Below are 16,646 nucleotides of genomic sequence, written 5' to 3' on the forward strand. Positions count from 1 at the left end.
ACGAAAAAATCATATAATAATACTCAGTGTCAAAGAGCTTATTCGCTGATTTTATTGGGTAAATTGTGCAAATTAACGTTGTCGTAAAATTACACATTAGTCTATCTTAATAAACGCAGGGATCACAGCCAGTCCTCTATTCCCCTTTTTCCGTTTTTCTTAAAGTTGCAATTAATTTTCCAAATAATGATCTGGGATATTAAAAAATGTGCGCGCAATCTATACTTTTGCAGTTACGATTATTAGTGAGGGTCAAAAATAGATATTTTTTAGGTCACAATGATTCCACATTGAAAAGTTTCCTTTTCGGATATGAAATACTCCACCAATAAACAATTTTTCTTAAAAGAAATTGAGAGGCCTTTAAATTCTTCTCTCTGAACGAATTTTAATTTTTAAATACAATTTACAGAAAATATTCTTTATGATTTTCTATGACTGATAGAGTTAATAAAATAATAAACAATTTTATTTAAGCAAAAGTTATAAATTTTTACCAAAGACATTGCATAAATCATGTATTCATGTCTTTGAGCGCATAGTCAAAATAAATCAACATTAAGAAATGAAGGTTTTATTTTGGTCTTTTTGTACAAAAATCAGTTGAAATCAGTATAATAACTATACAGAAATATCTTATGTGGCAGAGTAAGACAAAAATTGTATTTTATGAATAAATTAATGAACAAGAGTGATTTTTTCGAGATTTCTAATAATAGTTGTCAAATTCATTTATTTTTCATAAAATATGAGACCGAATGCATTTCAAATGAGGCAGGTTCTACACTTTAAGTCGCAGAATCACTCGGGGGGGGGGGGGGGGGGGGGGGGGGGGGGGGGGGGGGGGGGGGGGATATGTTGTTTCTTAGAGGAAACTAGGTGATGCGCATTTTTGCTTTAAAAAAAGCTACTAATTTTTTCCTTAAAGTTATACATTTATTACCGCCTTATTTCGAAATCTGCGAGAAAATGATCAAAATTAACAAAAAGACGGACGTTTTTTTGATAATGCTAAAAGTAGATTTTCTCAAACAATCCAACCTTATGTTTTTTTTCAATTTTTTATTGAATTTTTACCATCATAAGGAAAATATATTGGGATTTTTTACAGGCTAAATAAGTTTTGTGGGCAGGAGCATTTTTTCATAAAATCGAATTTTTGTATTTTTTTGCTCACAACAGATACGAAAAATGTTAAAAAAAACTAGTTTGCACAGGTAAAAATGTTCTGCATTAAATTTCTTTACTCATTTCGGGAAACTGCAGTTGCAACAGAGCATACAATTCTTTTAGCTGTCCAAATCTGCTAATAACTATATTATAAATTGATTTTCTGTGCACAGTTTCAAAATCAGGACACACTTGTCGTTTAACATTTGAATTTATTTTTGAAATTTTACCCATTTTTTTAAATCTAACTTTGCATATACATTAAACTATTGCAGAATGATAAAAAAAAGGAACAAAGACATTTACAAATTTCAATTGTTTATTTACATATAAAATTAAACTAATACAAGTTGAGGTACTAGAAACATATGGGCAATTTCTGTGGAAGGGGGCAAACCCCACCTTTTATATTTTTTAAGAATATGTTTTACAATTTTTTGTCCATATAAAAAATATATTCTATAAGCTTTATGCGGGATAAGACATGTTTGTTGACAAGAGAATTTTTTTGTATAAACATAGATTTTTTTCCTCAGAAGTGGTTCAAGATATCATAAATGAGTAAATACATTTTTTAAAGAATTTATTTAACTGTGCAGACTATTTACTTAAAGTTATTTCGGATCCACTGTAAGCAAGAAAAACACGAAAATTCGATTTTGTGGAGAAAATTCTTCTTAGCACAAAAGTTATTTAGCCCGTAAAAAATTCACAAGATATTTTTCTTATGATAGTACAAATTCAATAAAAAATTGACAAAAAATATGTGTGTCGTTTTTTTTGCGAAAATCGACTTTTAGTATTTTCAGAAAAACAACATATTTCGTCCCCGAGAGATTCTGCGATTTCAAATGTAGAACCAGCCTGCTTGGAAATGAATTCGGTCATAAGAGAAATTAATGCATGATTACGATTAATGAACACTAGCTGCTCTGTTTAATAATTTAAATAATTTTGGTAAAACAAGTACAGAGTTTGACAATGTCTAAATGAATAGGCTCCATTTTTTCGCAAAATAAACTGAAAATGTCTTTTCAATGACTCCCTATTATCATACTTTTCGAATTAACAATAACTATTTTTTATTTAAGCAATTTATACAAAAATATGTACATTTATATCTTTTTCTGTGAATAGTCTACTTTTTTTTAACAAGCGAAGATGCATTTCCATATGAACGCGTCGAGTTGTTGATGTGCGAATAAACGAGACGAATAAACGTGGCAGAAATAAAAAAAGTAAGAAAAAATAAATAAAACGAAATAAAAACCTTTCTGAATAAATTTGTAGCAAAAAATTTTTTGTTGCCAACAATCTGCTCAGCTCCCCATTTAAAAATGTATAAATTTTGTTTAAGAAAAATGTTCATATTTTATTCGCTCTAACTTTCATAGAACGTTTCTTATGAATTTCATAAAGAGATGATACTTTGGTTAAATTACGTCGAGTTGAAATCAACAAGACAAAAAATGTGTTTTCTGATAAACGGAGTTTTCGAGTTTACTTTGAGAACGGCAAAAAAGACAACTTTTTTCCATATAAAAAAGATGAGCAAATAAATTGTCTACACGACCATGTAATTTTAAATTTTAAATTCGAAACTTGTTTGAAAAGTTTCCAAAGGTCAAAGTCGTTCACCGAGAAAAATGTATGGACGGTTAAAGTATCCGATCCCTCAATTAAAGCCAAGCGCAAAGGCCACAAACGTAAAAAAATTGGACTCATTTTTCACCTAAATATTTAATGATATTGAAACAGTTTGTGCATAAATGTTAAAGATTTTTAAAAATTACACCTTCTTTGCTGTTTTTTTTATAACCAACCGTTTTGGAGGAAAATACAAAATGAATTAAAAAATATTTTTTAATTTTTCACCAAAAAGAACTTCATGACAGGTTTAAAATTTATATGAAAAATGAGAAAAACTGAGTTTTGTTAACTCCATGACCGTTACACTTGGCTTAAATGTTGATGAATTTTTTTTCTATTTGTGGAGAGATTTGAATTCCTAATCGTTTTGAATAGACCTGTCTAGGACATTCATAATACATATTTTTATGTTGATTAAAAAAAGGAAACCAAGTTCCATTTACTAAAATTTTTTTCTTTAGAATAATTTATTTGATGCTTTCAACATTTTTATAAAAAAACATTTTATTTAAAGAATACGAGTTTTAGATTTTTTGCAAAAAATTATGCAAATGGAATAATAATTTTTTTAGAGTTTCTAAAATTGCTTTATTTCTGTCTATTATAAATAATTGCAATGCAATTTAAAATTGATTTTTTTCATCTTTTCTTATATACATTAAAAATGGTTAAAAAATATAAATAACCCAGTGATACCGTTATCCTTCCAATCAAAAAATAGAAAATGAAAATCTGGTATGATTGAATCAACAGTGTTGCATTTCTTAAGTTTTCTTTGCAGTACGCTGGTATTTTTAACTTGAAAAATCCTCTTTTTAAAGAAAGATTCCTCTATTTTCCCTCCAATCAAAAGTTGAACCACTATGATCCCCGTAAACGTAATAATAAAGAGAATTAAGAAATCAAAAAACTTTGTACTATTCTTATATTTCCAAAATCAGCGAAGAAGCTTCCGTCGTTACATTATTATAAATAGGAATATAAGTTTTAAAAATTAGGAGAATTTCGTAGGTCTTTGATAACGATCAAGGGTTTGTGAAAAACCGAAAAATCAGGAAGTAAAAGAGTTAGAACTGTTTAATGTTATTCATCTCTTTATTTGAATTGAAGAAAACTTTGAGTCGTATTTTCTAAATTTTTCACAACCCTGATTTTTCGCAAATAAATTGACACACTTGTGGATCTCCGGAGAAAAACGGACTTACACAAATAAAAATAAAGTAAATAAAATTGTAATTCTAACCGTTTCTAGATTAAACTCAATTCCATAAAAAGCTGATCTCTCGTCGAAGCATTGTCAATTCACAAACTTACTTCGAGCTTCCAAACAACTAGGCAATAATTTCATTAATAATTATTATATAATATAATATATAATAATAATTCAATAATTTTGACATCGCACACTGTGCGGCTGAACCAAGTTTAAATGAAAGTTCCAGGTAATTTGGATTTTTTTATTGTTTATTGTAATATTACATCCCAGGAATATCTAAAGGTAAAAACAATCGGTCGGGCACTTCTTGAAGAAAGTGAATTTTTGTATTTGATTACTGAGAAATGGAAAAAATTCCACAAGATTATATGGTAAAAACTGGTTAACATTTTTTGAATATCTTTTTTTATTGAATGTGGTTGTCTGTTACCCAAAGGACATTTCAAAATAAAAATAATGTGATGTTTTTTTTAAACTCGATTTTTGTATAAAATTACTAAGAAATTTTTTCAAGATTATATCATAAATATTGGTAAACTTTTTGTTCAATATAATTTTTTATTGAGTGTGAGTGTCCATCACCCCACGAACATTTTAAGATGAAAATGAAAATTTGGAGGAGCACTTTCTGAAAAAATTCGGTTTGTTTCTTTAATTAATAGGGAATAATAAAGTTTGAATAATATACAATGTTTTATTGTGGTAGTATACAATTTTATTGCAACTCGCAATTAAACGTTCAATGTAACAATTTTTTTAAATGCACACAAATAAACTATTCTTGGTTGATATTTATATTCCATAAACCCTTTACAATTGTTCAAACATAGACACATTTCGATGAAATATTTCATTTTTATCTTAAAATGTTCATGGGGTGACAAGCAACCACATTCAATCAAAAAATATATTTAAAAGAATGCCAAACAATATTTACCACCTGATCTTATGAAAAATTCTTCACTTTTTGGTCATCAAACATAAAAAGCGCCCGACCGATTATTATTTATATTACCGTAAGAAATAAAAAAAAAATTATTTGGAACTTTCATTTAAACTTGGTTCAGACGCACCGTGCGTAAATAAAAAGACCGAGCACTTTGCCGTTGTTTTCTAAAATCACCGTATTTCAGTTCGCTATTTGGTACCCAGAAAATTATACTGTACGAGTATAAAGTTGCCGATTTGCATCATAATTTGTAACTTGACAATTCGTATAGCTGGGCGTATATTTATAAAGCTCCTCAGGGAATGGAAACGCATTGCTTCTATTTTGTAAAATTAAAAATTAAATGATTTAATTTTTATGCCAAACATGAATTAACATTTTAATTATATCTAATAATAAATATAACGTAATTCTATTGTTAATACTATAGATATTCTAGTATTAATTCCCATGAAGTCAAACAGCAATTTTATTACTAGAGAAGACAATTTTATCTCTAAAGAAAATTATAAGTATAAATTTTAGCAGTTTTATAAAATTAATATTTCTTCTTATAATAATTTATCAATCATTAAATAAAGATATATCGAAATAGAGATATTATCAGAATATTCAAAGATTTTTTAGAAATGTTAAGAACATTCCAGAATTTACAGATATTTTTCACTCCAAACTTTTACTAAGGATTCCAGATTGTAGAATATGCTATTTTAGTACATTCTACAACATTTCAAAATATTCTAAGAAATTAAAGAGCATTTCAAAACATTACAAAATGTTCTGCAAAAAGAATGTTTAGTAAAAATGGTAGAATATTCTTTTTTAGAGCATTCTAAAAGGTAAGAATGTATATTTTTAAATATTTTAGAACATTCAAAATTTTTCAGAAATTTCTAGGAATATTCAAAACATTACAGAATATTCTGTAAAGGTCTAAAGCATTCCACAACGTCCTTAGAATTTTAGATTGAAATAAAAGTTCTATTTAGGAATATTTAAGAAAATTCTAGAATATAGAAGATACTTCACATACATTTTCAAATATTGCAGAACATCCCACAACATTCAATGGTATTTCTTAAAAAAAAAAATCCACCAAATTCCGGCCTATAACATTCCATTCTATACATGGTAAAATACTAGGGTGGCCCAATAAAAATGTATAAAATTTCGAATTTTGTTTGCGGCTTCTGTCAGTTTATCTAGGTCTTTAAAAAAGCGAAAGTGTTTTTTTTAATCGCCCAGTATTAAGATGCACCACACAGCCTTTGAAGTTTGCCATATAAATTACACGGGAAATTTTTAAAATAAATTTTATCTAAAATGTGTAAATTATAATAAAGTTGTATGTTCATGTCCACATTAGATGTAAGAAGTTCATGATCTAATGAAAATTCTACAGGAATATGTATCCGGAATTTTTATTTTGAATCCCCCTAAGCCCCTTTCATGGCACTCCAAAACTACCTCTTCAAAGTGCAACCATAGTTTTATTAGCCTCAACTACAGTGAAACCCTTCAATAGCCCTCCGTTCTATAGTCCTTCCGAGAAAAAACGCCGCGCCGCAGGTTGGTGTAACAGGAGGTGCGCGGGGTCTACGGTTGTCACTTACGCGAGCTCTCAGGCGTGAACAAACAAAATCGGAGCGGGATATAATGAATTAGTTCCCACCCATCATCAGCTCTGCAATCGGCGCTATAGAAGAGTTTCACTGTATTTCTTTCTTTATAGATTCTTATGAATACATAAATTACAAAAATGTATGTATTTGAAAATTAATGGTTATTTAATGCTATGACCTAATGAATGAATTTGAAGAATGTATATTTTTGTTTAAGTTTGTTTATTATTACTTCTCCTAATTTTGATTTTTTATAACCTAATGCTAAAATTCTCATTTTATCCCGAATGAGTGGTATTTTCTCTATATTATTCCTGCGATTCGTATTAATAATATGAATAAAAGAAAAACGTGTGCTAACTTTTTTTAAGGACCTAACAAAAATGAGACAGCCTTATACAAAATTTGTAACTTTTTGTTGTGTTACTCTAATATAATACTTTACCCGCCAATGAATCGAACTACTGAAAAAAGTTCTGAATTATAATGCTAAATCATTAAAATTAACAAAAGTATACTTGTAAATTGAGTGTTCAAAATACAAAATACTTTTGTGACAAATAAGTAAATAACAATGCAATGCGTTTCAATTCTGCGAGGTACAGGGTGTACCTTATATTACACGTTGACATAATCCCTTTGTACCTTGGAGCAATACGTCTATATTGGAGAGATGTTGAATGCCATTAGAAACGTTATTAGAAAATGTAAATCTACTGACGTCGAAATTGAATGGAAAGTTTGAAAGAACCAGCAAAGTCCATGAATCTTCTCTACGGCTAATAACGCGCAGCTTAGCGAGTTAATAACGACTTGATAGTCCTAAGTAACTACGCTCTTGGTCGAATTATGATTTTAAAAAACGGTACAAAATACGTTGCTGTTACAAAGCTCGGTCCGTTCGCCAGATTTTCTGTAGGGTAAACGCTTACCACTTCTAAAAGAACGACTCATCTCTGCACACGCTTAGCATGTCGATAAACGAGTTTGTTGTTGACGCACATCGATTTCAATGTTTCCCAAAATTCGGAGTCCTATACCGAGTTTTTCAGGCAATTTCCTACTCTCTTCTTCTTAAGAATCACAACAAAAGCTCGAAACTCGGAAGTCGGTCCCGAATTCGAACAGTTCAGTGGAAAGTTACTTCATGTAACTATAATCGTCAGTCAAATCGTCATTGGAGACGAAACAAAGTATCACACTTGATCTTCAAATCAATTCTCATTTTCAGACACTACGACCTTTGGTTTCCACTGTATTTAGAAAAGCAGCCCACCGGATTCATTCCTGAGCCGGATTTGATAGAGACTGATTAGGTAGATGAAACACGCATTGCGCGTCTTCACTTGGGCTAAGATGGAGGCTGTTGCTGTGGCTGCTGCTGTTGTTGTTGCTGTTGGTTCTGCTGTTGAGGCTGTTGTTGCTGATAGGTCTGAAACGGTTGCTGGAGGTGAGGAAGAACCGGCTGCTCCTGAAGAGGCTCATATCCGATTGGCTGTTGACCCGGATTGTACAAAGGGTTGTAATGCTGATCCATACTCTGTTGGAGTTGGAAGGTCAAGGGTTGACCTCTTCGTTCCTGAAGTAGAAGTTGATGAGCTGCTCGGTCCATCTCCTCTCGAGTCATGTCCATTGCTTCCTGCATCTCCTTAGAGGTGTACCTCACAAAGTCTGGGTCACAGTATTTTCCCAAACCTTGTTCCACGAGAACCTGTGGTGAAAAACAAGATCGATTAAAATCTCAAAAACAGCTCCTAAAATAATGTATGTGATGGTTGATTTCATGCCGGACTCAAACAAACCAGGACTTTACGTCATTGATTTTTTTTTAACTTTAGCTACTCATTTGCATAGTAGAAAAAATATAGATTGCCAGAGATTTCACTTCAAATTTTTCGTTTAAAGTTATTGCACTATTTCTACTTTGGACACTTTTTAAGTCTGAAACGCGATTTGACAAATTTACACCATTATGTAAATAAAAATATTAATTGAATTGTCTACGTCTAAACAAAAAGGTTTTTTGATTAGCATCGGAAAAAAGTAAACCGAATTCAGTTTTAGGATTTCGAAAATTCAAAAAAAAAATCCTAGATGTTCAAGGTTGTACACTACGTACAATCAATATAAAGTTTCCTATCTTTGAAATGATCTATAAAATCGACAAAAATAGATCTATTATTCATTTCGGAGAATCTTGACATAGGGTTTTAAGCGCACTTCAGAAAAAAATAATCCAAATAAGATTGTTTATTTAACAGTAGTAATTTACAGCTTTAGATTTTCCTATCTATTTAAGGAAAAGTTACAATTCTTATGAAATCCTAATGATCAAGTTCTCATTTAATTCTTCGAAGGATTCTCTAAATTTCTATTTGGGTGGATTTTATTAAAAATATAAATTTAGAAATCAAACCGTTTTTATTGTTATAAACAATGATAGTTTAAACTTTAATTAACACCACCTAAATAGAATTATAGAGAATCCTTCAAAGAATACAATAAGGCCTTGATCATTAGGATTAAATAAGAATTGAACTTTTCCCTAAAGAGAAAGAAAAAACGAAAACTCTAAGTAACAACTGTTGAATAAACAGTATGTAGCTAATTATTTTTTCTAAAGTACACTTAGAAGCTTTCATCAAGATTTACATTAATCAATAATAGATATATTTTTTTCGATTTTATAAATCATTTAAAACTTTATGAAATTACAAAAGATGCGCTTTAAGATACACGAAAAATATGTTTTCCTCTGAAAGCAAATTAATAGCATGTTTCTTTTATTCGAGCTGAAGAAATCTAAGGTTCGGCAAATTCGAATTTTACCAAAAAAAAGCATGCTTCTTGCATATTTTCTAAAAATTCTAGATTTAACTAATTAAAGAAAAATCTTTTAGGAATAATTTCTGTTCGAAATTCAAAATCGTGTTTAAAATCATATAGTTTCAAATTTGAATCGTTTCAAATATTCTAGAATTTCCAATTAATAATTGAGCATGGATTTTAAATTGAAATAATTTGAAATAAAATATATTTCTAATTATGAAAGCGCTTAAAGAAGTATAATTTAAGAATAAAACTTTAAAAAGTGAAAAAGTTGGTAAAGCTGTCAAAATTTTACAATTTAAAATTAAACGTCTTGACAGTTACCATTTTTAAATTTAAAAAATTTCATAAATTTATCACTGATTAGCGTTTCAAAATAAACAATTTTAATTGATAACGTTTGTAAAAAAACTCACAATTGGATATTGTGTATTGGAATTTTTCGAACCCTCCTAAAATCTTAAAAAAATTGAATTTCATATAACATCCTTTCGAATTCTAAAGATAAAATTAAGGTGGCACTGGACCGAAAAATCGGCAAATGACCAGGAATTTTTTGAGACCGAGAAAAACCAGAAAATGATAGTGCATTCTTTAACCGAGAATTAAAAAATCTTTTAAAATAACAATCTATCCAATCATCTGAAATATCACAAATTTAATGTTACATGATATAATTTAATTAAAAATACGTTCGATTTCAAGTTTAAAAAAATGTTAAGTTCAATTGTTAACATTTTCAATGATCAAATCATTCAGTTTACATTGCGTAATTTTCAAACTTTTTACTTAAGAAATATTTCATTTTCAAATTTTTTGATAAAAACCGGTTCAAGTTGATCAACTGTAAATATAAATTAAATTATTAGTTTTAAAATTGAACAATAATTGATTTTGAATCTGATCAAAATTAAACAATTTACCAATTTTAACGTTAAAAACTAAAATCATGTTTAAATACTTTTATTCAACTTCAACCCCAATCAAATATTGTTTCAGTCTAAAATATTCTGCAGATAATCCATTCATTTTGCATTCTTTTATTATTAGCAATATTTTAACTATTTATTTTAAAAAAGCAATTATTATACATCGAATATTCAAAACTAAATAATTTGAAACTGAAGTGTTCCAACTAGAAAGCACTGAATTGTTAAAATTGCAGAGTGCTTTGTATAAACTTTGAACGTTACAATTTTAATTGTTCCATTTAAAAAATGATTAGTCTGTAAGTGAAATTATGGAATTTTAATATATTAATAAGAATCGCTCAATTGTCATTTTAAACCGCTTAAAAATAAAAATAATTTAATTTCTGTTTTAAAGTGCTCAGCTATGAAAGACAAATTTTAATCATTCAATTTTTAAAAGCTTTCATATTATACGCGTATAATATCGAGCGTTTAAATTAAAAAATTTTTGAATTGAAAATGCGTTATGGCTTTACTACAAATTTTAAAAGAGTTCCACTTTAAAAGCTTTAATTTGCAGTACATTTTTTATTAGTTTAAATGAAATAATTCCAGCTTTAAGAGTTCAAATTTTTTGATTAAAATGGTTTAAACATTTTTTGCAAGCCAGGAAAAAGATGTTGAAATCTATTATAAAACGATATGATTAAATAATTAACATACCCGGCCAACGAGACTCTCAGCACTTCCAATGACTTCGAAATTTGGCTTTCGATCAGAAGGACTTCCAGGTAGACTGTGAGACAAACGCTCAGCTCCAACACTTCCGTTACTCTCTCCAGCCCAAGAAACTGATGAATGAGTAAAAATGTGAAAACATTTTACAAACTCACATTTCTTTTTAGGTTTAAACTCGCCTTTTTCACATTAAGCGCTTGACCTCTTGCCACCCATAGTATTTTGGGTACATTTTTTTTCAATTTCCGCCAAAGTAAACGCTTGTATGACATTTTTCTTGAAGCCGAGATGTTCCCAAGGGTTCAATTTACATATAGAGATTTTTTCCTAGCCCTGCGTTGCTATAATCTCGAAAACTTTGCATTTCGTTTCTGCAATTTTGGTGTTCCGGAGTTTCTGTGATAAATATGTCTTGATGTCTTGATAAATACAAACGCGGTTCTAAAAAAAATTCAAACCAAATTTTTCGATATGAAAATGTACGGGTTTATACTTTAACCCATTAAGAGCCTCTCAGCAAAGCATCAAATCAATTATTTTATTTAGATTTGTAAGTAAGATGATGAAAATCACATCTGAATCGACATCGATACATTGGACATCAATTATGAATACATTAAGGTCTGATTTTTTTCTAAATTATGGATTCCCTGGAAGAACGTTGGCTGAATTTTAAAAAATTGCTATACTACTAACGTTTTACTGGTCTAGGTTTCAACGATTGAACTTGTATTGCTTGACCAATGTATCGTTACAAAGTCAAATTCAACTTTATTATATTAGTCACGCAGAAAAATATTGTTATACCATCTGACAGTGACCAAAACTAAATCTTGAAAATTTTGTAATGAACACAAACATCTAGAGTGAAACTTTGATTACGAAAAAAATGTTGTCATAGCGCGGGTGGCAAGAGATTGAGACTCAGAAGAAAGACTGTTTATTGTTTATTGAGTTATATTCAAGCCAGTTGCAAAGCCTCAATAAAGCACATGCGATGAAAAATAAACGTCGAACAGAAAAGGGGATGAAAACAGAAAAGAGGGAAGAATTCGGTAGATCAGGACGTTCAGGAGACAGTGGTGATTTCCTTCTACAATTCTTCTTCGTTAAATTAAACAAAATATTCAACTTCTCGGGAAAATAACTTTTTTTTGGCTGAAAAGAATTAAATGGATGAATTAATTTCTAGTGTCATCATTTTATTACCTGTTGAAAATTCCGGCGTCTTAAACTACGTAGGATACAACTTCAGAAACAATGTCGCAAAATACTTCGAAAATGACATAGTTTACGATGTCGTAAATAAAAAATTTGTATAAATAGTTGATTTCTTTATTGAAACGGGACCTTCCATCAATTTAAACATTTGATAAATTAAACTTTCCGTAAATCTTGTATTTGAACTTTAATTATATCACAATATAGTCATGAGTCAATTATGCAGAAAATTAAATGGGTGTGCATGTTTATGAAATTGATTTTTATGTTTACAGGTTTATAAGAACTTTATTTGGGAAATTTGCAGAATTTTTTTTAATAATGAAAAAAACTATTTACACCAAATGCTTTACTAAGTTATGGTGTAGAAAAGGAGGTCCGGAACCACGTCGTATACTAAGTCGTTTCCTACACAGTGGCCGACATACTTTCCTACGTACTTCATGAAGTCGGAATTTTCAATAGGGGTTTTCATTTTTTTTTATATTTATCTTTTGGTCACCTCTGCCGTGGTAGGAAGCTCGATGTGAAAAACAGGTATCGCAGACCCGCCACTGTCGAGAATCAACATCCGCGAGGAATCCCGCGACTGCAATTGCCTGGGTTTGAGCCAGTTTAAGACCGTTTGCAACGGTTCGACCACTGGTTTGGGTTCCGGATCCAGATCCACTACTAGGCATGTTACCAGTTCCACGAAAAGAAGATGACTTTCCGGCAGAAGCATCTCGTTTCCGTTGACGCGATCGTCGAGAAGAAGATTTTCTTGGTGGACGAACCCACCCTTCGGTCTCTCCGTTCCTCCTTCCGGATCCACTGGATACACTCTCAGCCGAAGAATCATCCTCGTGATCAACTACGGCTATTGAGTCATTGTTTCCATTTTTTCATTATTATATATGCATTCTTTATTTATATCGATATCATAACTTAAATAAAGTTTCTCATGACCAATTTGTGAGGGAAACTGCGATTTGATTTAAAGTTGATTAAAATCGTGCGAGCTAATGCTATTTCCAGCGAAATCCCCATAAAAATGAGACCAAAAATACTTTTCTTTGGTCCTGATAATTTATTTTAATTTTCTACTATTTTCAAAATTTTAATAAAGAAAAATTTGTACATTACACAGTGGGGCAAAATGATATTCGGTTCAAAATAGCCTAGAGTTCACAATAAAATTCTTAATCAATTTTGAATTTTCGTTTCAAAATAGATTCTGAATTATATTCAAAAGAGATCTCTCGGAGCCGATTTCACTTGTCAGCGTTTATAGATTTATTTACAAACATAATATCAACAAGGCTGTGACTATACGTATACTGAAACTTCGGTACGAAAAGCCGGTTTCTTTTTTATTTTGGTTTGAATATCGGGACCTGAAAAAGGAGCCAATTTGAAGTAGCATTAGTAAAAAAAAATATTTCTATGAATAACGTCCACATACCACTTTGATCAAAAAGTTCCCGGAATCATGACCGTGTGGCGCCCCCTGCTGTCCGATTCACATTTTTTCGTTTCTGTAGGTTGTCACACCTTTCAACAATATTCCCTGCGAATTTCAGATTTCTAGCTTGACATTTGTAAATGTAACGCAAATTTGAGTGCATTTGTTTTTTTGCGTATTTCGATTTTTGCAATGGATTTAATTTTGCAACAACGTGTGTGTTGTCGCACAATGCCATCATTATCCGTGAGTTTCTCACCAAAAACTCAACTAATACAATTCCGTAGCCATCGAATTCGCCAAATTTAGCTCCCTGTGACTTTTTTTTGTTCGATCGACTAAAAAAACCACTACGCGGAACGCGTTTTAGCAGCCGATCGGAGATAATACAAAAATCGAAAACGGCACTGATGGGCATACCGAAAATTGAGTATCAAAAATGTTTTGAGAGCTGGATCAAGCGCTGGTATAAGTGCGTGGCAGTCGATGGGAATTACTTTGAAGGGGACCACATCAATATTCAAGAATAAACTTATATTTTTAATTTTAAACATAAATTCCGGGAACTTTTTGATCAAGATAGTAGTGCATGTGTTAATAGAATGTGTTTATTATATTAACAAATTTCAGTACTAAAATTTTCTAATTAAACATCGTTGATAAAGCAATTCAAAGTAATCTGAATGTAAAGCAAAATTTGTTTCTGTGAATAGATGGCCTAATGGTATGTTAGCTTTTAGAATTTGTTTATAACGTTAACGAACCTTTTCAGAGGATAAAATTACATAATTTTTCGTCGCAATGAAGAAAATTTCAAATAATTTTTGATTATTATTATTAATTGTTCATTATTAGTATTAAATATCTCAAATATGGACTTGTTTTTCAAATTAATTAATATTGGAAAATGACAATAGTTTATCAATTTTAGTTACTACAGATGAGATACAAAGCAGACAAAAACCATGTATGCATTGAAAAACCACTAAGTTAGAAATTTCTTTGAAAATATTTTGATTATAGATTTTTGCAGACACTTTATGGATTAATTTCACACGGTATACCCGTAATTTTTTTTTCTGTTGATTACCAATTTACATCTGTTGTTTGAAGATTGGGTTGCAGTTTCAGTTTACAACAAAATTTCCTATGCTTGTTTCAGCGATCATAGTAATAAAATAATGTTTTTTGAAATATTTTTTTATTTCTGGTGCAATAACAACATAAAAATAATAAAAATTCGTCAAGCTATAGACGCTTGAAACTTTAACATAAATTTACCTGTTATCACAAAAAGCAATGAGTAAAAAATTAAAAAATAAGGTCAGGATGGCTTGTTTTGTAATTTAATGATATATTAAAATAAAACGTTATTGGTTAATTGTGACCGAGGCTATTTTTAACCAAGTTTTGTCACGTTGCCCCACTGTGTCACCAGAAAACAGTATTCATGAATTTGAAAATACTTTCTAATTTTTTTATTTCACGTTCTGTAAATAACTGAAATATCGCACTTGCTAACCTGAAAACGTAAACAAAAATTTCAGATTTGATGCTCGCCCCCCCCCCCCCACGGTTAGCCTCAACCATCTCACCAACTTAAAAATCGTTAAACTTTGCGTTTCCTTACAGAAATACTAACAGAAAAATCAGTAAAAATGTTAAAAATACTTTTTTAATATAACAAATATCCATCAAACAGGTGTTCTCTTAAATAAATATTTATTTTTAAATTATAATTAAACTTTACTTATTTCAAAACGGGCACGGTACTTATTTTTATATTTAACAAATTTGAGAATTGTCCACAAGTAATACAAAATAAAGAAAAGTCGAGTGCAGAGAAGCTCGACAAAAAGCGAGTTTCTGCAATACAAAAACCGCCATAAAATGAACATGCTTTCAGTTTATATAATTCTTTTATAATAATATTCTACTCAATTATTCACTGAGAATAAACATTTCTAAACAATAATTTCAAATAGTAAAAAATTGGTTTGGGTCAATGGGTCAGTATAAGTCAGAAATAGCAGAACGTGCAAGTGGTCTTTTGATTTGAATTAAACTTAATCAAATTATGGTATCATATGAAAGACATTTGTTGCTCAAAGGATTTTTGACAATGTCTAAGATCACGGACGTTACGTCATGCTGAATTGTGGCACCCAATTTTTTTGAATATCAATATGAAATATAAAAATATAAAAGTTACCATCATTTATTAACCCTTAATTGTCACTCGGGGTCCATTGGACCCCCAGCTTTTTTCAATCGCGAATATTTCTATAATGTGTGCTTCATTTTTTTCACTATATTAACATCTGAATTTCTTTATATAAGCAATAGCATATTGTTCACAAGGCTTTCAGGAACATCCACAATTAGTTTTAGGAAAGTCTATTCAAAACTCGAGAAATTATCCACAGTTTTTTACGCTGGGGTCCAATGGACCCGGTGTGACAATTACCGATAGTCGTGGCCCAGTTCTGGCTCAGCACTAGCCAAGCAAGTGTCAGACAAGTATAGGTGCTGCAGTTAACACTGTTTCGGGTCCAGATCCCTTCGCGTTGGCCTTCAGAGACTCCAACGAGGTTCTCCAGAGTCTCTCATTAGGGCCTCTAGAACCTCCCAGTCCTAGGAACCTAGGAGGTCCTCAAGAGCCTCTCATGACGCCTTCTAGAGTCTCCCTCGTGTGTCGCCAGATCCTCCTATTATGTCTTTCAGAGACTCCTTCGAGGTCCTATAGACTCTAGAGCCTTTCACGATGTTCTTCAGAGCCTCTTTCGAGGGGCTCTACAGCAGTGGTCGGCAAACTTTTTGCTTCATTTTCAGGTATGGTCAGGCTCCACCCGACTTAATTTTTTCTACTACTTTTCGGTCTATTCATGTACCTTAG

The 16,646-nt window shown here is 30.7% G+C and overlaps 1 protein-coding gene across 1 annotated transcript in view; it reads right to left on the minus strand.

Annotated features, from left to right (window-relative positions):
- Positions 1-3,446: 3,446 nt before the first annotated feature.
- The window catches only part of LOC117170648 (voltage-dependent calcium channel type D subunit alpha-1-like), a 68,654-nt gene continuing 55,454 nt past the window's right edge, over positions 3,447-16,646 (minus strand). The window contains exons 31-33 of the mRNA XM_033357559.1: positions 12,809-13,165; positions 11,071-11,198; positions 3,447-8,318 (exon numbers count right to left, since the gene is read on the minus strand). Of these exons, the coding sequence (XP_033213450.1) occupies positions 7,959-8,318; positions 11,071-11,198; positions 12,809-13,165 (845 nt within the window). The 3' untranslated portion in view covers positions 3,447-7,958. The remainder of the gene's footprint in view (positions 8,319-11,070; positions 11,199-12,808; positions 13,166-16,646) is intronic.

Source organism: Belonocnema kinseyi, chromosome 4, assembly GCF_010883055.1.
Source record: "Belonocnema kinseyi isolate 2016_QV_RU_SX_M_011 chromosome 4, B_treatae_v1, whole genome shotgun sequence".
Classification (NCBI taxonomy): domain Eukaryota; kingdom Metazoa; phylum Arthropoda; class Insecta; order Hymenoptera; family Cynipidae; genus Belonocnema; species Belonocnema kinseyi.